This window comes from Panicum virgatum, chromosome 9N (assembly GCF_016808335.1).
Source record: "Panicum virgatum strain AP13 chromosome 9N, P.virgatum_v5, whole genome shotgun sequence".
NCBI classification, from domain to species: domain Eukaryota; kingdom Viridiplantae; phylum Streptophyta; class Magnoliopsida; order Poales; family Poaceae; genus Panicum; species Panicum virgatum.
This window is the reverse complement of record NC_053153.1, coordinates 5838987-5861609: the sequence shown is the minus strand read 5'-3', so window position 1 is coordinate 5861609 and position 22623 is coordinate 5838987. Positions and strand designations below refer to the sequence as shown.

The 22623-nt window shown below is 44.9% G+C and overlaps 2 protein-coding genes across 4 annotated transcripts; one reads left to right on the top strand and one right to left on the bottom strand.

Moving 5' to 3' along the window:
• Nucleotides 1-9510: 9510 nt before the first annotated feature.
• LOC120689919 (protein DETOXIFICATION 12-like) lies at nt 9511-16570 on the top strand. 2 transcript variants are annotated; one of them, XM_039972370.1, is made up of 7 exons: nt 9511-9861; nt 13939-14483; nt 14716-14802; nt 14879-14935; nt 15029-15267; nt 15366-15571; nt 16338-16570. In XM_039972370.1, the coding sequence occupies exons 1-7, from the start codon at nt 9541-9543 to the stop codon at nt 16392-16394; spliced, it is 1512 nt and encodes a 503-aa protein (XP_039828304.1). In that variant the 5' UTR covers nt 9511-9540; the 3' UTR covers nt 16395-16570. The 2 variants fall into 2 exon arrangements, with proteins under 2 accessions (XP_039828304.1, XP_039828305.1); XM_039972371.1 differs by lacking the exon at nt 9511-9861 and adding an exon at nt 12778-13171.
• A 1184-nt stretch (nt 16571-17754) lies between these two features.
• Nucleotides 17755-21514, bottom strand: LOC120689918 (mediator of RNA polymerase II transcription subunit 9-like). Of its 2 annotated transcripts, XM_039972368.1 has the most exons (5): nt 21094-21513; nt 20186-20248; nt 19554-19634; nt 18462-18520; nt 17755-18063 (listed from the first exon to the last, which is right to left on the bottom strand). In XM_039972368.1, the coding sequence occupies exons 1-5, from the start codon at nt 21373-21375 to the stop codon at nt 18003-18005; spliced, it is 546 nt and encodes a 181-aa protein (XP_039828302.1). In that variant the 5' UTR covers nt 21376-21513; the 3' UTR covers nt 17755-18002. The 2 variants fall into 2 exon arrangements, with proteins under 2 accessions (XP_039828302.1, XP_039828303.1); XM_039972369.1 differs by lacking the exon at nt 18462-18520 and having other exon boundaries at nt 21094-21514.
• Between the last annotated feature and the right edge of the window lie 1109 nt (nt 21515-22623).

The window sequence follows — 22623 nt, the reverse complement described above, 5'->3', positions numbered from 1 at the left end:
GGCTACTATCGGGTACCATAATTAGGGGGTACCCTAATTAGGGGACCCAATCGCCCTTAAAAAGCAAAACACCTGTCAGGCAACCGGGCCCACGAAGGCAACAGCCTCCCTCCAACCCGGAGGAAAGGAAAGGACTCAAAGAAGCCCAAATCCACGGCCCACGTACGCAGTGCAGCGCATCTGCACCCCCTCGAACCCACGGGGCAGCCTCCGCCTCGCTCGAGGGTCCCCGCCAAGACCCTCGACAGCGCCCCGCATCTCCGCCTCGTTCGAGGGTAGTGAACCCACTCTCGGGGAAGCGGACCAACTCCGCCTCGCTCGAGGCCACCCCTCGACGGAAAAGACAAACGGCCATCCGTCTACCCGTCCGCCGTACGGAGATATTAAATGCTCATGACTCTGCCGCGGCACCCGAGTCAGACAGCGTCATGCCACCACTCCGCACAGTGGCAGTGACCGGAGCCTTATCCACCAACTCCGGTCACTGCACAGCCATCCCCGCGCGCTGTGGCACCACAGTGGGAACCTGCGATGCACTGTGCGAACATGCGCGGCACTGCTCCAGCCACTGTGCTGCCAACTCCTTGCACTTCCCCCGTACTTTCCTCGCTGTAGGCCCCTTGAACGGCATGGGCACGACCCTCAGGTGCGGTCCGGACCTTGACCAAATCAAGATCCCCGCCTGCAGTACCCTCGGAACACCGCCACGTCAAGCGCAGGGGACGGTACCCTCTACAGTGACCATCACACCGCCCACTGGAGCTGCCAGGACACCGGCGCGATCTCTGCAAGGCCAAGGACGACGCCCAGGACAACTGCTACGCCCGGTACCACGATATCCAGTGCCCGCAGTGTACTTTCTACAGCAGTCGACCACTGCACGCCCCCAATTCGGGGAAGAACGATGACTTCTCCCCCCCTCCCATACATGTACTCCGCCCCTCCTTGTGTCTATAAAAGGGGGAGGCGGTCTGTCTTCTCCATCTGGGCTGTTCTCCACACTTAGCACGACTCACAGAGCACATACGCTCTTCTGAGCCCCGATATTGGCACTCGCCTCAATCATCTCCTCCAGCAGAGACTTGGGAGCTTCTCTCCCTCTCTCGCCTCGCTTGTACCCCCTACTATAGGCACCCCCGGTGTAAGATAATACAGTGCCCTCGTACACCCCCTTGCTGGACGTACGGCCCCGCGGCTGGAACCAGGATAAACCGTGTGTTCCTGTGTTACCTCTTGCATCAACCATCCAGGAAGAGAGACCACACATCACTTTACTAGTTGGTGCCAGGCCCCCCGGGTCAGGACACCGACACTCGCATTTGAAGAGATGACATAAAGATGGCAAAAAGTTAAATATCCCCTGCCGGAGGGCTTGAGCCTTGAAGTGCATGTCTCATCGGACGAGGGGCGAGACGTCCGAGCGGCATGGACAGCGGCGGCGCTGATTAGAGCGGCGTGGCGCTGTTGCGTGCGGGAACTCGCTGCCGCTCGGTCGATACACGCTCTGCTTTGGGTCTGCGGGTCGTAGGTAGGCGCCGCGGGCGGAGGCTTCGACCTGGCCCTCCTCCTTGGCTTCTCCTACTTGCACCGCGAGTGCTGCACTGACCACCCCACTCGTGCCGCGCAGCAAGCATTCTGGCGGAACCACTTGAGGTTCGACATCGGCCTACTGGAGACATTCGAGCCCGACCGTGGTCGCGCGCGGCTACCTCGTCGTCCTCCGCTGGCGGTGGGAGGCTGCGGCCGGGCAGAGATGTCGTGGCCCCAAGCTGCGTATCTGCAACAACCTGACTGGCGACACGACCCGCCTTCCTCCCGCAGATGTCCGGGATGAAATATAAATATCCACCGGCGTTTCTCACTGTCGGCAATGCCCGGCGCTCCGTCCGCCAACGTCAGGGACGAAAACCCACCGCCTTCTTCTTATATAATTTTTTTATACTTAATTTTTGCATGATGTACAAGATGGTACAAATAGAAGGTCATATACAAGGAGCTTACTAATTAATTTTTCACATATATGTCAATTTGCTTTTACTTTCAAGTTGGAACTGATATGCAAGATTTACTTGACCCAGAAGAACAAAAAATAATTGACTCCCTTGCTATTGATCTACAAACTCTTCAAACTGCAACGGGAAATTTTAGTTTAGACAACATCCTTGGCCAAGGAGGTTTTCGCATAGTTTATAAGGTATGCAAATTTAATGTTGCGAGCAGTTTTGGTTTCTGGCTTCATTTCTTATGCTGTGTTAAAATACATGTCTCCATATTGTACACGGAACTTTCCCTAACAGTCAAATAGTTGTTGTTACAAGGCTGTCAAAGAACTCTCAACATGGGATTGGCGAGTTGAAGAATGAGTTGGTTTTGCTCATGAAGCTGTGGCACAAGAACCTGGTGATAGTCATAGGAGTTTGCTTGGAGGAGCAGGAGAAGTTGATCGCCTACGAGATTCGAGTTTAAAGTTTAGGAGGCTCCCTCCTTCTCTATCCTTTCTCTTTTCCTTCTTTTCCTCTCTCTCCCTCTCGAGTTATGGACAGTAGGGAGAGGGAGAGGGGGCTAGAGTCCCCCTAAATCGTCCCTACGGTGGAGGCAGGTTTGGAGTGGTCTTCCTCCATTTCCACCCTTTCTTTCACTTTTCCTTATTTTCCTCTCTCTCTCTTTGCCTCCAATGGAGTTTTGGACTGTGGGTGCGGGGGGTGGGGGCTGGAGCCCTAAATCCGCCCCCGCGAGTTCCTCCCCAACATGAGTCTTGACAACTTCATCTACAGTAACATGTCGCATCGTTAAGTTTCAAAGCTGAAATTAAACTAGCTACTACTCCCTTCATTTTTTTAGATGTTGTATTGTTTTGTCTTAAGTCAAACTTATCTTTCTTTGACCAAATTTATAGAAAAATATATAAGAACTATATACTACCAAACATATATGATATCAAAATGTATTCCATGGTGGATTCAATGAAACAAATTTGATATTATAGATGTTGTTAGAATTTTCTATCAACTTGATCAAAGGTGGACAATTTTGATTTAAGAAAATGTGACAAGAAAAAAAACAAAGGGAGTAGCTTTTATGAATGAATGAACGAATGGTGCGAAGTGCTTACATTTTATTTACAGCTCTTTGTACTTGCTGATAGATGTGGAGAAACGCAATCAACCATATCTTTTTATGATCATCTATTGCATTGCTCAAGGCCTACAATACTTCCATGAAGATTTACCCAAGAGGATTATTCATCGGGATTTGAAATCACAAAATATTTTGTTGGACAGTGAATTCGAACCCAGAATCTTTGACTTTAGGCTTGGAAAGATTTTTGTTCGCAACCAATCACAAGATATGACGCAAGCTCAAGCCAGAACCAGGTAAGTCCCTTACAATCTCAGATCGAACAATTCCTATCACTGACTCCTTGGTAACATTCGTTGTGACACAATCACAAGGGTTACATGGCTCCTGAGTACGCGCTTAACGGGCTATACTCCAAAAAATGGACGTGTATGACTTTAGTGTTCTTATTATGGAAATTATCACAATCAAACGTTAATTAATTCAATTTGGCTACCAAATTGAATCAATAAAATAGGTCTGGGAGCATTGGACCAATGGAACCATCTTAGACCTAGTGGATTCTTCATTAATGGCAGATAAAATTGTGAGATGAATCCACGTCGGGCTGCTATGCATTCAAGATGAGGCTGCTCAGAGCCTGACCATGTCGACAATGCTAATTATGCTTAACAGCAGCAGCGGAGCCCTCATTGATCAATTGAAACCCTCAGCGGCTCTTGTATCTGAGGAGGCATCTTCTTCGGTGCCCGCCGGAAGGTCATTGCTAGCAGGGGTGGATCCAGGGGGGCAAGCGCCCCCCTCCCCCCCCCCAGCAATTTTTTGACATGAATCAAGGAGAGGAAGAATAAGAAGAGAAAGAGTGAGAAGGGGTGGATAAGCCCCCCCTCCCCCTAATTTTCTAGGTTGCGTCCACCACTGATTGCCAGTGACAATGGAGCTGGAGAAGAAATAGATTGATCCATGAGCATATGGAGAGTACTGATACACAGATTGATTCGTACTAGTGGAAATAAAGTTGGTAATGCTTGTTGCGAAATAACTGTATCATGATATAAGATATGATCATGGAGCTCGAGTAGTATTGATACATAGATCCAGATAGTGTAAATAAAATTGGTAATGTTTGTCAATCAATAATTCATCATGAGATAAGATACTGAGTATACCCTGCGTGCTGGATAAACTTGGAACTATTGCATGCAAAATGAGCTTTTGTACAGAGAAGTGAGCTAACAATGTAAGTATGGAGGAAAATGAAGTTCTCCAAATATGTTATATACCCTAGCTGATAAGAACTAGATAGTCACATTCTCTTAGTACTTGTCGTCCACGACCTTCTTGACTTTACATGTGACTATAACAAGGTATTCCAGCGTGGCAGAGTAGTTGAACGTACGGAAATGTGAAGTTACAGAATGGTGATCAAATTGAACAGAAGGCTTAAGAGCCGTTGGATCACGGTGACACCTCCCATCTTGACCGTCCATCATCGTCGGGGAGGTCTTTGCCATATCCATGTGGACCCTAGCGGAGGAAGAAGGCTTGAGCTCGGCCGTGTTGTCATCACCAGCGAGGTGGACCCGGTAGGTGGTGGTTCGAAGGGAGGCCATCGCCAAGGAAGCAGGCAGGCCGTGAAGGGTCAGAGCTACTCGATGCGGTTCATGGGGTTCGGGGAGAGGAGCGGTGGCGTGATCACTACTACAAAAATCTTAACCGAGGTGGGCAAAAACAATTAATCGAGGCATTTTTCGCAACTGCCTCGGATGAAAAGTCATGGTAAATGACTTATTTTCCGAGGTGGTTTTGTTGCCCGCCTCGGTTAATCAAATTAAAAAAAAAGGAAAAAGCCCGCCGAGCCTATCAAGGGCTAGCTGAGGCCATCACGAGCAAGCTTCTCCGCCGGCGCCCGCTGTCGCGTCCGCCGCCACCCCGCCGCCGACGGCGAGGTCCATGAGGGCGAGCGCAGCGCCGCTGTAGCTGGTGGAGTCGAGGGACGCCGAGCGGATGCTGGTGGCCAGTTCTTCAGTGCGGAGATCGACCAGCCCCGGCCGTGGACAAGCGAATTGATGCCCGAATGCCACCTCGGGAGAGAGAAAGATTGAGATGGTGCTCGTGGTGGAGAGGAGAGGATAAGGTGGGGAGAGGATAGAGGTAGGGTTTCTAGGAAGGGAGAACGTATATATGTGTGCTTGCAACTGGGCTTTGTGAGCTAGCGGGCTGGGCCTAATTTACCGAGACGATTGAGTTACAATGACTGCTCCGGTTAATATATTTTGCGCGACAGTTGTCATAACCGCTTCGATTAATAACAAATGACCACCTCGGTTAATACCTGGTATTAATCGAGATGGTTATTTTTCCTAACCACCTCCGAGAATCTTTTTAAAGGTTACTGTTAATGTTTTTTTGTAGCTGTGGATGCTGCAGATGAGGGGTTGAGCTTGTCCACCTCAACCTGGGATCGAAAGAGGCGGTCGTACTCGGCCATGAGCCCATGAGTTGAAAGCAAGCTGGCCAGACTGACCTCTTTCAGTTGTGCTTTGCACGAGATAGACTTGTCTTCTTTGCTCCAAGCCATGAAACCTTTCTGATGAATGCTGATCAAAATCAACCTATTTATTTGCGTGTATGACGTATAGCTGTCGGCTTCATGACTTTTAAGAGGTACGTATATGGAAATTCATAATTGTTTGTGCTTGTGCAAGTCTAGCCATTCCAGTTACTGTGTAACATGGTGAAAGTGAAACTAAGACATAGAAGGGGAAAAAACTAAACTTTACATTATTGCAAATTATTTACAGTCCACAAACGAAAGCGTTGTAGAATGAACATCCACATTGGCAGCTTTTTCGAAGAAATTGCAAGGGCAACACGGGACAGAATATAAGCAAAACGACAGAAATTACGATTCATCATTCATGACAATACAAACTTCTGGCGATATTTGACAAGCTGGGTCGATCTTGGGCTACTAGGGCACGATCAGGTCTGGAAAACTTGTCAGGACCTCGTTGTCTTTCAACGCTGCAAGTTCAGACCGCGCAGTTGAAAATCATAAGTTGAAAAATCTTCTCTCGTTGGAGTGCCAGATGCTTACCAACCAGCGGCGTCCTGCACCAAGGCTGATCCTCCCACCTGTTGATGGATAGGGTCCAAGCGACCGGGAGCCTGACGATGAAGACGACACTTGAAGCTGTTCTTCGAGCATAGATGCTTGAGGAGTCTTTCCCCACCAAAAACTGTTTAGACTCTGGTGTTTGTGTGGTCGTGTGGCCCCGTACTCTTTTGGCGTTTGTAATGCCAGTACTCGTTCTTGTGCCGAGGTTCTGCTCTGGTCACTAGTCTGAATCAGGCTAGGGCCTTTGCAGCTAGTTCCAGTACTCTTGCTAGTTCTCCTCCTCCTTGATCTTTCTCTCTACAACTACTGGTACTACTGGTATTTTCGTTGTGAAATGGAAATGGGGATGGCCTCGATTCGGAAAAAGAAAAAAACAAGTTGAAAAATCTTCACCAATTTATTATACGGTATATACATGCTACTATATGAGAGAAATAAATAATAACCCGAGAAAATCTCGGCTTGGCCTTTTGGCAGTTTGATGACAAAATTGGATAAACAATGTTGGCACGCACATGCGTGTCAGGTGGCGCAGCCGGCGTCTTGTTGTTCAGATCCTTTTGAGCATGGCATGCATGGTTTTGATCGCCAATCAGTCTGCCAGTCAGCCTTGACACGGCTCTTGTTTAGATGTAAAATTCAAAATTCCAAATCTATCACATCGAAAGAGAATCTTACATGCATGGAGTATTAAATCTAGACAAAATAAAAAATGAATTGCATAGTTTGCTTGTAAATTATAAGACGAATCTAATGAGCCTAATTAGGGTATGATTAGACTCTAAATTGCTTCAGTACACATGCTCTAATGATGGATTGATTAGACTCATTAGATTCGTCTCGTAGTTTACAGACGAGTTCTGTAATTAATTTTGTAATTAGTCTATGTTTAATACTTCAAATATATAAAAATTCTATTTCAAAAACTTTACGGACGCAACTAAACAAGTCACTGACACCAAACCCCTCATCCACGTTTTGCACCCGTCCCTTTTCGTCAGTAGGTGAGTCAAAGTACTAGCCTGAATGCACCGAATCCGAGACTAGTGTAAAGTAGCATGCGCCCGGCGGCTGGAAAACGAGCGTGCGGCCGCAAAATCTCACCAGATCATGAGATAATCCCAGGGCGTTCAGTATTGAGGAACCAACCAAACATTAAACCATCAGTGAGTCTTTTCTCTTTTTTTTTTTGAAAAGGAACCATCAGTGTGTCTGGAATTAAGACCTGACGATCGTCCGTCTGCACACACTTCCCTATAATCCATCGTGGAGTCGGATTCCGCCCACTCCAATGCTCCATGGACTTGGTCAGTAGTGCTGACTGGGATTAGGTGTCCAAAAATAACACGAGGCATGGCTCGCACGATGTTCGTTAGAGACGGACCTACCAATAAAAGAGGCCAAACATTGAGATGGAAGAATCTCAGGACCCATTCGTTCATCTAGGTTAGGTTGCTGCGGTCGACTACTACGTACCATTCCTAGGTCGTCGTAACATTCCCATTGGGCTTTAGTTTAAATAGAGTTTAGACTAAATCTTAATGGTTTGGACCAAAACGTAGCCACGTCTCTTCTTGTGCGTGGTTTTCGCCTTCGGTCCGGGTTGCTGCCGGCCTCATCTCATTTGGATCGAGCATACACTCTGCTTGCGAGATCGTAGTTTTTGCAATTTAACCTTTTTAAAAAAAATCACGTTTGGACTTTTAGAAAAAGTATGTATATATTTTTAGACCCTAGGAGTTAGCCATGACCCATGCACCGAGCTAACACGATGCCTGGTGTCGAGGTGACCACCTTGCGCTACATGGGTGGTTGACGTGGCGATGATGTGGCCGACCTCGGCGCCATGCATCTCGGCACTGAGGTTGGCGCTTACGCACACGCCTCTCCTCTCTGTCGTGCCTCCCCTATCTCTTGCTCACGGCTCTCCTCTCTCGGGGCACCGCCGCTCTTAGTGCATGCACCATGTAAAAAATGATCATATTCTAGTATCCCTACTTGCAATGTGTCTTTTTGCTAGTACTTTTCTGTTATGAACTCCATTGATAGTAAAACAACAAACATGAAGCTGATCAACCGTCCAATTGGGAAAGGTTTTTGAATTTTTTTCGGAATTTTCACCACCAGCAAATGCCAAGCAAATAATTCATGCAGGCAGGTAGGTGAGTCGAATTTTAAGGAGGTGTGGAGGTGTTGGTGGCAGAGTGATGGCAGGTTTTAAATGTTATTGGTGGGTGAGAGCACTTTTAGCATGGCATAAACGGAATCTTTATTAGAGTGGCTTAGAGCAGTAATAAGAATTTATTAGCCTGTTCATTTCAGCATCCGTCTTACGTAGATGAGAGATAAATGAGGTGAGAGAGTGCCACGAGCTCTTATGTAAGAGACACTTCCAATACGAGAAACAAAGCACAATAGTCGATTTTGGAGCGAACTCATCTCTTGCCCAGGCGTCTCATAAAATTTCAATTACTTTTTGTACGTAAAAATTTAATATTCGCATGCTGCAGTGTTGGGGCAGCCGGCTCGGCGCGAGCTCCTTAGACGTCGTGCCACGTCAAGAGCAGAGGTAGTAAACTCAGCGCCATGGGCCATGGGTCATGACGCTGACTCCGAGGACCTAAAAAATCCAAACGTGATTTTTACAAAAGAATTAAATTGTTCCCTAAAATGTACTGCCTGGGGAGATCCCCCATGGTAACGGAATCGATCTTGTTCTGCTTCGGTTGGATCCGCATCTTCCCGTGCCGCACTAGTGCACGGGGACGCAGCTTCCGTGAGCCCGCATCTAGGCCATGTAGATTTCTAGAATTTATCTATCACCCCCCCCCCCCCCCCCCCCCTCCTCATTTGTAAATTGTAATTGACATAAACTACATCATCTGATTACACAACTAATCGTTAGATAAATGAGATCGTATAATTTTAAAATCTTCAATCTAATCACTCCTTGTAAAAAGTTTTGCAACCCAAAATGTTGAAAAATAATTACTGGGTGAGTGGGCATGACATTTCGAGTCAGTGAACACAAGCATCTATTGATGAATCTCAATTTGGCTGGCTGTGACTGGTAGCTGATGCTGATTTGTTGTAGGAGAAAAATACTACTAATTGACTAATGCGATGTGCATCTATAGAAGTACAGTTGTTTGCGTTGCTGTTCACTCAGTCTCAGACAGAGTGGCAGCCTTCCCAGGAGGGCAGGACCCCTTCCCGCCTTCCGCGATTTTCCAGGGGTCCTCCAGCTAAACCCCGCCCCTGATTGTAATAATCTATATAAACCCCGTTGGTCGTCTCCACGATTCCACCCACCACCCAGCAAGCACCATCGCAAACAACCGATGGGATCTTCCGAGGCGTCGCTGCTGCTCCCGCACACGCGGGGTAAGTCGGAGGAGGAAGAGGAGGCGAGGGCTCATGATCATGGAGCGAAGCGCTGGTGGTGGCGTCGCGCCGCCGCCGCCTCGGAAGGTCGGTGGGGCGAGGCGACGGCGGAGGCCGGCCGGCTGGCGGCGCTGGCGGGGCCCATGATCGCGGTGGCGCTGCTGCAGCTCACGATGCAGCTCATCTCCACCGTCATGGTGGGCCACCTCGGCGAGGTGCCGCTCGCCGGCGCCGCCATCGCCAACTCGCTCACCAACGTCTCAGGATTCAGCGTCCTCGTAAGCCTAATTAAGAGCCCTCACCTTTTTGTTTTACATTTTCTTTATTTAAAAAAGAGCCGCCAGCTCGATTCTGTCAGCAGGTACTGACTGGATTTACAAATAAGCATCAACGGAAGAGCAACTCCAACCCACCTCCTACTTTTGTCCCTCTATTCCATCTATATGAAGGCCTCTCATCATATTTCTCTTTTCTATTTGATAATGATCTCCAACAGCACTCTCAAAGAATGAGAGACTCTCATTCTATTCCTAAATGTTGGAGGAGAGGCCAGCAGATTTGAGATACTCTCAAAGTTAGGAATGAGATAGGAGTTTGGTTGGAGATGTTTTTCCCTCTTCTCTCTCCTAAATATAGAGTAGGAGGTCAAATAGAATGCGGGTTGGAGTTGCTCTAAGGACTTACTTGATTAATGGGTGCATACGAATTTTTTCTCCTTTTACTAAAGTGTTCTAGAAATTCTAGAATTCCTCACATTCGTGGACGGACGGAGGAGATTAGGGTTCTTAAGACAAGTCCAGAAAAAGTCCCTTGTGGTTGTTGGCTTGTTGGTGTCTTTTAATCCACGAAGCATTTTGACCGGCATGCCGCATGCGCTCCATCCATCGGCAGGGCTGCGTATAGATGTTCAGAAAAATAATAATTCGATAGACGGAGACCAATCAAAGAGGCTACATATATATATTGGTTGACTATCTCAGGAACATTCCACATTTCCATTGCCATTCATAGGTACCATTCCTACTGGTTTGGACCAAGAATGCAACCCTGTAATCTTGTACTTATAAAAGTGATTAGATGGTCTCACGGACAGAGGAGTACTCTCAGATGCAGCACTGGCTATAATGTTGTAGTTTGCTTATTTCTTCTTCATCCAATGCGTGCAAAGAAACTATATATATCATCTTTCCATACTAGACCACCAGTCCACCAGGGAGTTTAATTTCATTTTGATGCGACCAGCATTTTCCTAAAACAATGTTTGTCATGCTCTACCTTGGCAATCGAACCATGCCCGTTTGCAGGTAGTTGGTAGTAAATTAGTACCATTGATGCCGAGTGACCACGGGTGTGTTTAGTTCGCAAAAAGTTCGCGAAAAAGTTGCTATAGCATGTTTCGACTTTATTTGGTAATTATTGTCCAACCATGGAGTAATTAGTCTCAAAAGATTCGTCTCGTCATTTACAACCAAACTGTGCAATTAGTTATATTTTTAACTACATTTAATACTCCATGTATGTACCTTAAGATTCGATGTGATGTGCGTCAGTGAAAAATTTTAGGAACTTTTCGCGGAACTAAACACAGCCCACGTCAACGTTATCTTTTTTAACCAATGCATACACTCACTTTTAAAAATACACGTATGCACACTCTACTTTTATAAACACTTTTGACAACTCAACCGATATCATGAGAAGTTACTACGGACTCCCCAGTGTCAATAGGCATGTCATTTCTTAAAAATAAATTTAGAAAATGCAAGCACCATTACGAGGTTGGAGCCCATACGTTCGTCAAAAAGTCGTTAGAGTTCAGCTAACTAGGTGAGTAAGATTTCTTAGATTTGTGGAATTTATATCATTTACTTTTATTTATAAAGTACACTATATGACTAAATTATTTCTTCAGGTAATGTACTCGTATATATTTTAAAATGTTCGATTTTTTTTCCTAACAAAAGTTTCGCAACCCAAATTGTATAAAATTACTGATAAGGGCGTGACGATTTGAAGTGACCTCGGCAACGCCGGCTAGCATCCATCAACGAATGAAACAAAACGTGCAAGCAGCGGACTCCATGAATGTATGATTAGAGCCCGTTTAGTTTCTAAAAAATTCTTGGGTGCTAACAATATTTGACCACTAATTAAGAGTATTAAATGTGAATAACTGACAAAACTTATTCCACAACCCTCGGGTGAAATTGCGAGACGAATCTTTTAAGCCTAATTGGACCATGATTGGACAATGTCGTGCAACAATAAACAATCTCTAATGATGGATTAATTAGTCTTAATATATTCGTCTCGTGATTTCCCGCCCATTCATGTAATTAGTTTTATAATTAGTATATGTTTAATATTTTTAATTAGTGGTCAAACGTTGTCCAAAAATTTTCACCCAAAAAATTTTGGGAACTAAACTGCCCCTCAGCATCACATCGCGAGCTGCTACCACCAGCAGACGATGGGCAGACCAGACTTTGGGCGTGTTTGGTTAAAAATCAAATCAAATTTACACAAAAAGATGAATATCTACATGGAGTACTAAATAAAATGTATTTACAAAAAAATTTTAGAGATGGGTATAATTTTTCGCGACGAATCTAATGTCGTTAATTAATTGATGATTTGCTACAGTGATGCTATAGTAATTATCCTCTAATCACATGGTCAAATGCCTCATTAGATTCGTCTCGCGATTTACCGAGGGTAGTGGAGGTGGTTTTGTACTTAGATTCTATTTAATACTCGAAATTAGTGGTCAAAAATATAAAAAAGTTTTCGCGAAATTTTTTCAGACAAAACCAAACACGGCTTGCACTGTTCCCTCGGCGTCACGCGCGTCCCCACTTGCGGCGCACCAGTGATAGCTGCTAGCTGCTGCGTGCAGCAGCGTCCCGACGCCGCAAGACGGCAAGAGGTTCCGTCCCGTCAGGAGCAGCGCACGGTCTCTCGTCCCCCCGTCCCATCCTCCACGAGCCTTTTTGACCCTTCACCACGTGGCGATCCGGGTGCCCCCGCCGGCAGGCAAATCCCAGTAGGAGTACAAGTACAATACTACTCCTAGTACTGTCCCACCCACTCCCAGCGGTCGTTACTTGGGCTCCGCTAGCAGCTAGCTGGGATTTCCCTTCCGCGGTCGGCGCCGGCGGCTTCCGTCTTCCATTTCCTTCCTTCCCACGGCCGCCCCTCGCCTCCCATTTTTATATAAACCCCGCCGGTCTGGTCGTCGGGTCCCGGCACGATTCCACCACCAAGCCACCAGCCAGACACAACAGACAACGCCGGCCGCGGCAGCCGATGGGGTCGTCCGAGTCCGAGGCGCCGCTGCTGCCCCCGCAGCGGGGCGAGGAGGAGGCGGGGTGCCGCTGCCGCTGGTGGCGCGGCGGCGCCTCTTGGGCCGAGGCGACGGCGGAGGCCGGCCGGCTGGCGGCGCTGGCGGCGCCCATGATCGCGGTCGCGCTGCTGCAGCTCATGATGCAGCTCATCTCCACCGTCATGGTGGGGCACCTCGGGGAGGTGCCGCTCGCCGGCGCCGCCATCGCCAACTCGCTCACCAACGTCTCGGGATTCAGCGTCCTCGTAAGCCTAATCGAGTGTCCCCCCTCCTTTTTCTTTTGCTTTTCTTTTTTTTTCAAAAACAAAAGTTAAGAAGAGCCGCGAGGTCGGCTGGGTCACCCGGCACTGGATTGGATTGGGGTGTGGCCCAAACTTGCTCAATCTCGTTGCGTCACTTGTTATGCAAGCTGAAGTAGGGTGCATCAGTTGCATGGGTGATGGGTTCCATCCACTCGTTTAGGTGGACTTTTGTTTGTACTTCAACAACATCAGTTGCATCTGTCTGTGTCATAAAAGATGCCTTCTAGATCAACAACATCAGAGAGCACCAAAGAAAGAGAGGCGCACGTAGATTTGATGACATAGCCCAAAAGAGCTCACCCCAAATTGGGAGTTGGAACACAGGGCCTTTGGAAAAGGCAAGTCAGCCTTTTAAGTGCCTTTTACAGAAGTAATACTTGTAGCCTATAGTCTTTTACAAACTTGACCTGAGTTCAGAGTTTGATCAGACGGTAATTGTATCAAAATGCATAAATTCTGGGAAAAAAGCGCTGGCAGTTTTGCTTTCAAGTCCTTTTTGCCCTCAAGCTATAGCAATACTCTTCAGTCTTCACCTATATCCTCCAACTACAAAGCTGCACCTTCGGATAGAGTGACCAGTTTGAGACCTGGCTGACAAAAAAAAGTTTAATCAAATAATGATTGTTGGTGGCTCTATTTCTATTTAATGCCATGTAATTTATATTTATAATTTCGTTGATTCATTCTGATACATTTGTTCTTTTCATTAGATGGGACTCGCATGCGGATTGGAAACTATTTGTGGACAAGCCTACGGCGCAGAGCAGTATCACAAGCTAGCTTTATTTACCTACAGGTCCATAGTTGTGCTCCTTGTTGCGAGTGTGCCCATCGCCATTATATGGCTTTTCCTCCCGGATGTACTTCCTCTCATAGGACAGGATCCACAAATAGCAAGTGAGGCCGGGAAGTATGCCTTGTGGCTTATCCCTGGTTTATTCGCCTACAGTGTGGCTCAATGCCTGTCAAAGTTCCTCCAGTCCCAGAGCCTGATTTTCCCCATGGTTTTGAGCTCCTTGACAACGCTCACTCTCTTTATTCCTTTGTGCTGGTTCATGGTTTACAAAGTTGGGATGGGTAATGCTGGAGCTGCTTTTGCAGTCAGCCTCTGTGATTGGGTTGAAGTCACGGTTCTTGGTCTTTATATTAAGTTCTCACCTTCTTGTGAGAAAACTCGTGCTGCACCCACGTGGGAAACTTTTCGAGGAATTGGCAGTTTCATGCGGTTGGCTGTACCTTCGACTCTTATGATTTGGTAAGTAAATGTCACTCTCCTGTTTCCATATAGATGATGCCTTCGTATGAAAGTGTCATAGTTTGGACTACAGATCCTTTTCAATATTCTTTTTTCCGAGAATGTGACATGCTTTTCTTCATAAGCTTCGAGTTTTGTAATGCATATCCTAAAAATAATTTTGACCTCATAAGTTTCTAGTCTTTTACTTTGTTCTTTTTTGGTGAGAATTAATCAATTTTCTTGACAACAGTCTTGAATGGTGGTCATATGAGCTGCTTGTTCTGCTTTCTGGGATCTTACCAAATCCAGCACTTGAAACTTCTGTGCTCTCAATATGGTAGGCATAACTGTAACTATGAAGCTATTCAATCATGTGCTGCAATGTCTACCTAATTAATGTCATATTTGAACAGCATATCTACAGTAGTCTTGGTGTACAATCTCCCATATGGCATTGGAACAGCTGCGAGGTAGGGCTAAGCATATGTTGTTATCATCATTCATCAAATTATATCGCTTTCTACAGCCTACTTAACATAATATCTGTTGTGTCCATTTTTCAGCGTGCGTGTGTCAAATGAGCTAGGTGCAGGGAACCCAGATGGCGCCCGCTTAGTAGTAGTTGTCTCCTTATCCATTATAATTTGCACTGCGGTTCTGGTGAGCGCAACTCTTCTATCATTGCGCCATTTCATCGGAATTGCTTTCAGCAACGAGGAAGAGGTTGTAAATTATGTCACCAGAATGGTACCGTTGCTTTCAATTTCAGTTCTTGTTGACAACCTCCAAGGAGTCCTTTCAGGTACCAATCTTTGCCCTTCACAAATAATAATATACTGTCAGTTGCATGGTATAAACAATAGAACTAAGGGTCTGGTTCAAAACCATTTCTACCATCAGGTATTTCTAGAGGCTGTGGATGGCAGCATTTAGGTGCCTATGTTAACCTGGGCGCGTTCTATCTTATTGGCATTCCTGTGGCGCTTGTTCTCGGTTTCGCATTCCATCTAGGAGGAGCTGGGTTCTGGATTGGCATGATAGCTGGTGGAGCTACACAGGTCACTCTCCTATCAGTCATCACTGCAATGACAAATTGGGGGAAGATGGTAGGTTCTCCTTTCCTTTTTGTAGATCTTGCTTCTTCTCCATACCATTTTACTGATACAGACAACTGCTTTCCTTCTCTAAAGTTTCATTTTAATAGTCATTGCTTCTCTCTAATCACTTAGCCTTGGGTTATGAAAAGGAATACTCAGTATTGCTAGGATATAGACCCTGGTTCTGAAAAGAAATTTTGCTAGATAATTGTTTGCCCTCAATATTTTTCAAAACTAGGCAAAAAAAAAATTTAAATCTAGCTGCACAATTTCTAAAAAAAAATGGCATGAAATTTCGAACATAGTTTGACAAATTTTGAAACATGTCAACAATTAATGAGATCTAGTTCAGTAATTTTGTGAATCTTGTCGACAGTATCAGAAACCCAATAATCTAAGCATTTAGTGAACATCAACCAGTTAGGAATCTCCAAAAAAAAAAGAATTGTCGTAAAAGCTCAGACTCTGATTTGGGCTACTAAAATATTCCAATATAATGTAAACTTAAAATAAAATGTTACTGAGGTCCTATTGGTATTTGAGGTAACAAAGCCTGACAGAAGATATTTCCCATGTATTAATCGCGATCTAATATCCAATAGAAAGGGATTAAAACTTTTGAACAAGCAGTTATTCATGATTATTTTGTAATCCTTTTACGTGGCAAAATCAAACTTCGATTGAAAATGAAACTTCCAATATATAAATAACATTGTTCATATTTCCATAATCTAAATATATGTTCTTATTACTTGTTTCACAATTTTATTTGCAGGCTGAAAAGGCTAGGGATAGAGTGTTTGAGGAAAGTCTTCCTACACAGGCGGATTGATAACATGGAGTTAGAATTATATACAAAATTTTTCAGCACCCTAGGTGATCTTTTTTGTTGGGAAGAGGTTGTCATGTGCCATGGATATGTAAAAATAGCGCAATGAGTATGGTATTATTTCTCTGCAAAGAGTTGTCCTATGAAATTAATAAAATACTAGGTTATTTTGCTATTTACTCTACACTAGCCAACCCAATGCAATTCGTGAGGAAACAGCTCATAGTGTGGCGCTGAAAGGGTGTGATGTTTTGACCCTAAGAGCATCTCCAGCAGTCCTCCATTCCCAATAATCTTCTACTATTGGAAAAAAGATGTGCTCTAGCAATTCCCTAATACATCTCTCTTTTCTCAATAACTATTGGATGTCTAAAAATTTCATCTTATCTCCCCTCAAATAAAGAGAGGGTTCATACTCTCCCAATACGTTGTTGTATTGAGATAAGAGTATTGGGAGACTGCAAAAGCAACTCCTCCAATAATTCTCAAATTATTATTGGGACATCTCCCAATACCAGTTATTGGGAAGGGATTATTGGGGAACTGCTGGAGATGCTCTAACAGCATTACAACCGCATTACATTCGTGTTTGTAGGAAACATATCTTTTTTTGCCATTTTAGAAAGCCCACAAATGTTGTTCGAAAAGATTTGGTGGACGTACTAGTTGGATTTTCTGCTGGAAAACAAACATCCATTTTAATTGTTGCGGGCTATAATATCGACGCAAGTTTAATTTGTATAAGTTCATCATCTCTCACAGAGAAGTTACCTCGTTTTTGAGACGCTCAACAAGGCTTGAAGTTGTAGATGAGATGTTACGCACTTTACACTAGCAGAAAGCCAGAAACTAACAGCATTACAACCGCACGATTTTAAGCAAGGCCGCAGGGTGATATTGGCCGTTCCTTCCTCTTCAGCAGTACTTCAGTTCATCAACCCTCACATTCAGACTCTGGCATTCAGGCTCGACAATCTAGGGCCGTGGTGATTTTTTTTTTTTTTTTGAGAAAAGGGGCGTGGTGACTAGTGAGGAGGGAAAGGCTCAGGTACCTGTGCCTGCGGCCCACGACATCAGACGAAGACGCTGAGCAGGCACAGCAGCAAGCCACATCAACCACGTAAAGGCCCCGCTTGGGAGGGCTGTAAAAAGCACAGGAGCTTCCGTTTTTATAACTCCGTCTCCTCGCAGGCAAAGTCGGTTTCGCAGCTCTCACAATCTACAATATAGAGCTGCTCCACCTTCAGAGCGTTTGGTAAAACTCCAGCAGGAGCGTCAAGGGAGCCGAAGCTGGAGCCTTGCCAAACAAGCCCAAAGTCAGGAGCACGCCCAAGCAGCTCGCCCCGGTGTAGGAAAAGCAGTGTAGCTGTGTAGGATGAGGTGGTCCATCAGCTCATCCCGTGATAATTAATTACTCAATCGGGTCCTGTAAGGTATTCCAGTATACATTTCGACATTCTGAGTGCATTACTTCAATTCCCACATCACAACGCGAGGCCCCTACTCCGGACCATCTTCCAGTTGCCCATACCAGAAAATTCAAATACAAAGGGATTTCAACTATTGGTGACAGTAACTACCAAATATCAAAGCACTATGATGGTTTTCATTTCATCTTGTATCACCCTTGAGGAGGTCTTCGATTGAGCTTCTGTATTTTGTAATCAACTCCCTGACAGACAAGATACAGTTAACACAATCAGTTTCAAACTTCAGATGAAGAGTAAATTTCAGAAACCCCATGCTTTGCTTGCAGAAACCCATGTTATATTGCTTGCAGTGCAGATCCCCAGGTTTTGTGAGTCATGGTTTCAGAAACCCCACCCTAATGAATTTCCAACTGAAGCAGGCATGCTGCTCCTTTACTGTGACTTCAGGTAGGACCAGTGCGTCAGATCAGATTGGAATTTGTAAAGGTAGGTTTTCTAAAGCCATGACGATGCATCCTGGGTTTACAGGTGCTACAAACTATCAAACCCATAATTTTCCCTTTGCAGATAAGACAATAAACAGGTGGTTTTCTGAAATTTATTCGTTACTTTTCTTTTGAATAAATAATCGAGTTCTTACTTTCTTTGGTCAAGCAGCTGCCGTGTTTCATCCAAACTCTGCCTTTGTCCCTCGACCGTCTATTGGTAACAGAAATGAAACAGTTGCCATGAGTATTGAAGCTTAAGGCAGGGAATAACTAGTTCTTAGCTTTCCAAGAGAAACCTAGAATTATGTGGCAACTCAATCACCTAGTTTTCCGTGAGATTCATATTACACAAAAGTGCATTTATAAAAAATAATTACAAAAACAAAGGGTTAAGATGTTGCTAACTGACTAGTTTCACATGGTTCGCATATTGAGTGACCAGGTAGTCACCAATGGAACTCAATATTCTACCAATTCCTTCAAAATTTCAGAAAATAGCGCACATCCAACATATAAAATTTGCATTTTCCAAATCAATAAAATAGCTTAAAATATTGTATCCGCTGGTAGCTGCTGTGCTACCGGTACCAGGTGGAAAACTAATCACTGCCAGTCACTGACTGATAAGTGATATGAACAGTTTTTAGTAACATTGCAATAAAAATGGTCAAAGCCAGCTAAACTCTAAAGACAGTCACATCAATAAATAATCATTAAGAACTACCTTTTAGGTGGATTTGGCTACGAGACTACAAAAACTTGATGCAGACATAATACTCTAGTTTATTATTCTTTGTCAGATACCAAGGACAAAAAAATTATCTTAATTCTTGTGCGATTGAGAGACCGCACATGTCCATTCCGCAAACAGGTTTGCATACAATAAAAGTTACTGCAGTCTGGGACACTACCGATCCTTAGTATGAAGCAAAGTCAGCTTGGATGTGATGATGCAAAGGCAGATAATATATCACTTCTCACTCTAACGTGATCCAAGGATAAAAGACCACCTAGACAAAATTCACTATAACAAACAGATATTATTATTCTACATGATATTTTCATAGTAAGCTATGCGATATGTTTCAAAATAAGTAAATGCAAAATTCTTGTTACATAAATAAGCCAAAGCAAACAAATTATGCTTCGCTAGCCAGAACAATGCACTTTGCACCCAATACTTACTACAGAAGAGACCACTGAAAAGAAAGCAACAGAGTCAGGAAAAGAAGTACAGAACTTACAGTAGATTTTGAACTTATTGTTCCTGATATGGAGTTCAACAATTGTTGGCACCTGGCAAATTGGCTGGTCAACTCTTCCACCTATATATTAAAAACAAGCTTCTCGTTATAACAACATAATGGAATTAGGATGGGCCTTATAAAAATCTTTCTACAAGAAATAGCATGGAAGTAGATGGCACATAGCAGTAACCATAATGTACTATTAACAATAAACAACAGCAGTAGGATATGTCAAAACAAAGGAAAACGAAAATAAGGAATAGTTTAGGTTAGTTTGTTTTTCTGTCTAGCACATAGAAATCTGAGACAGAAGAGATAAACATCAGATGATGTTGTTTCTGGCTAGGCAACGGAGACAACCAGGACTTTTGAGCACCTTGATGCCTAGGCCACACCTTAAAAACCATGGCAATGCCACACGGGCAAGTTTGTCCACGTCAGCAAAACCACTCTTACCTGGTTTCATGAATCCGAGGGGTAAGTAAATGAACTTCAATACTTGAGGGGCCTATGTAGATTTATTCCTTTCTACAGTGAAGCTACAAGTATTGCTTCTAACAAGACTATGAGTATGCACATCAATCAATCTATAAAGCAATTGCCTTGAAAATTAGAAGATAAAATCTTACCAGTGCATCAAAATTTTGATCCCTTGTTCCAGTACCAATCGCATCAGCTAATCTTGTGACCAACTGTCATAGCACAAAAATATGTAATGAAAAAAGCTAATAGTATTTCAAGATAAATTCTAGTACTTTCTCAATCAAAGAATAAAAGGAAGAAAGAAAATTAGCTATATTATGTGCGAATACAAAGATTTGCTACTTGCAAAAACAAAAAACAAGCCTAAATGCTAGATGCCAATACAAGAATGTGATATACTGAAAAATGACAGTACCAGCTTAAGAAAATCGAAAATGCCTCAAGCACCCACACAAATTTCTCATATTGATCTATCTTCTCAAAACAAGTTCTCTGATTAACCTCAACAGTAACACTCATCTAGCCCTAGCCATTTTTACACCCTTGTACATCGTTCATGAACTCCCATTGTGCCAGTCACTACCACAGGCCAAAGTAAAAATCATGGTGTGAAGAAATTGCAAGTTGCGCAATAATAAACATAACAAATTAGCGCCCACGTTTCATGGTTGTAACAAATAGCAGAATCCCAGGTTCCCAATCTTTGAAAACAACGCACTAGCAGAGCGGGAGTAGTCGATCAAATCCAGCGATGCGGCCCACGGATCGAGCCCTTCCCGACCGGATCCGCCCATGGCCGCGCGACTCGACCGCTGCGCTGCCCCTGCAGCGTCGTTTGACGCTGCCGCCACCGCAGCGCACACCGGCGACGGCCGCCGCGCAGGTGGACTTTGGCGGGTGTGGTGTGGGTGGCGGCCGTCCAATTTTTTCCTCCCTCGCCACCCGAGCGATGGGTATCTAACATCTATCCTATCTTAAACGAGGAGCAAAACCGCCGAAAACACCAAAATTCCTCACACAATTCCGGAACCTCCCTATCAATGCTGTTCCTTACATGAAGGAGGTGGAAGTGGGAGGCGAGCGATGCATGGTGATGCTGTTGCGGCTGTGGCGGAGACATCAGCCCCGGCTGCGGCTGCGGCTGCGGCTGCGGCTGCGGTGGAGACATCAGGCCTGGCTGCGGTTGCGGCTGCGCCTGCGGTGGAGACATCAGAGCCGGCTGCGGATGGTGGTGGTACTGAAGAGCGTGGAGGTGGTGGTCGGGCTGCGGGGACAGCACCAGCCCGCGGTAAGGGTCGCCGTAGTGCTGCGGCTGCTGCGGGTGGTGGTGATCCATCTCCCTCTCGCCCCTCCAACGGCGGCGGCGGCACGGCGACCCCGAGTAGGAGAGGAGGAACTCGATGTGGCCAGAAGAGGGTTCAGAACTTCAGATGTGAAGACTGAAGACACCAATACAGTGCAAATTTGCGATGACTTTGCCCCCGCTTTCAGTATTTCAGATCAGTTAGTTGGGAAGATTATGTCTTAGTTTCTGAAAGTAGTACAAAATTTCTCATCATTGTTCATGACCACGCTATAAAATTGAATAAACCAAGAAAGGCACTAAGTACAGGAATTTCCAATGACGAGTATGAAGTAACTTTCAATTCACTTGGTGAACATCTTTGTTTTTGGCACTAAATGCACGGGCTAGACAGAGGTATTTTGGTAATTTCTATGTTTAGTTCCTTTTTATAGTGAGTTTATTATATATCAAAGAAATTATTTGGTACCAACTTTTTCATAGTATTTCGAGATACACGATGAAAGAGGGAATAACTTCAGTTTATTTTTACTTACCATTCAACAAAAAGATTCTGTGAATGTTGCGAGCTCGATAGCCAAATTTGAGAATACAGTCGCCTAGTCTAAACTGAAATATTTGTCCTGTATTTCACAAAAATAAGAAATATCAGTATTTTTCCATCAATTTTTTGGATTACTTTTGTTTTCTCGGTATTTATTAAGAAATGTGTACTTTTTTAGGCCAAGGCACCTCCCGAATGCCTAGTTGACAGCGTGAGGAAATATCATTCACCGAATGAAGATCCGAGGATCACGCCAAACCTAATTCCGATCAAAAGACTGGAGTGACTCTGTGTTTTTGTTTTGCTGTGGTTGGTTTGTTACGAGATAATAGTACTGCTGACTGGCTGGTAGTTGGTGGCTGATGCTGATTTAGTACGAGAGAACAATACTGCTGGTTGGTTGGCTGACAAGCCAAACGAACACATCGTTCTCTTGGCTGTTAGCTAGTGCTGATTTGTTATGAGAGAAAAATATTACTGGCCGACTTGTGACGGATGGCTGATGTTGATTTGGCGTGAGAAAAAAACACTAATTAGCGGAACAAAGCAAGCGAACTTCACTCGCGCCCGCCGCCCGGCCCCGTAGACCACCTCCTCCTCGAGATCTTAGCGCGCGTGGACGTGGCAACCACCGTCCGCTGCGCCGCCACCTCCAGGACCGCCCGCCGCGCCATCCTCCACAGCCCGGCCGCTTTCGGCAGCCGCGTCGAGGCCAACGGCGCCCTCCTTCTGGGCGT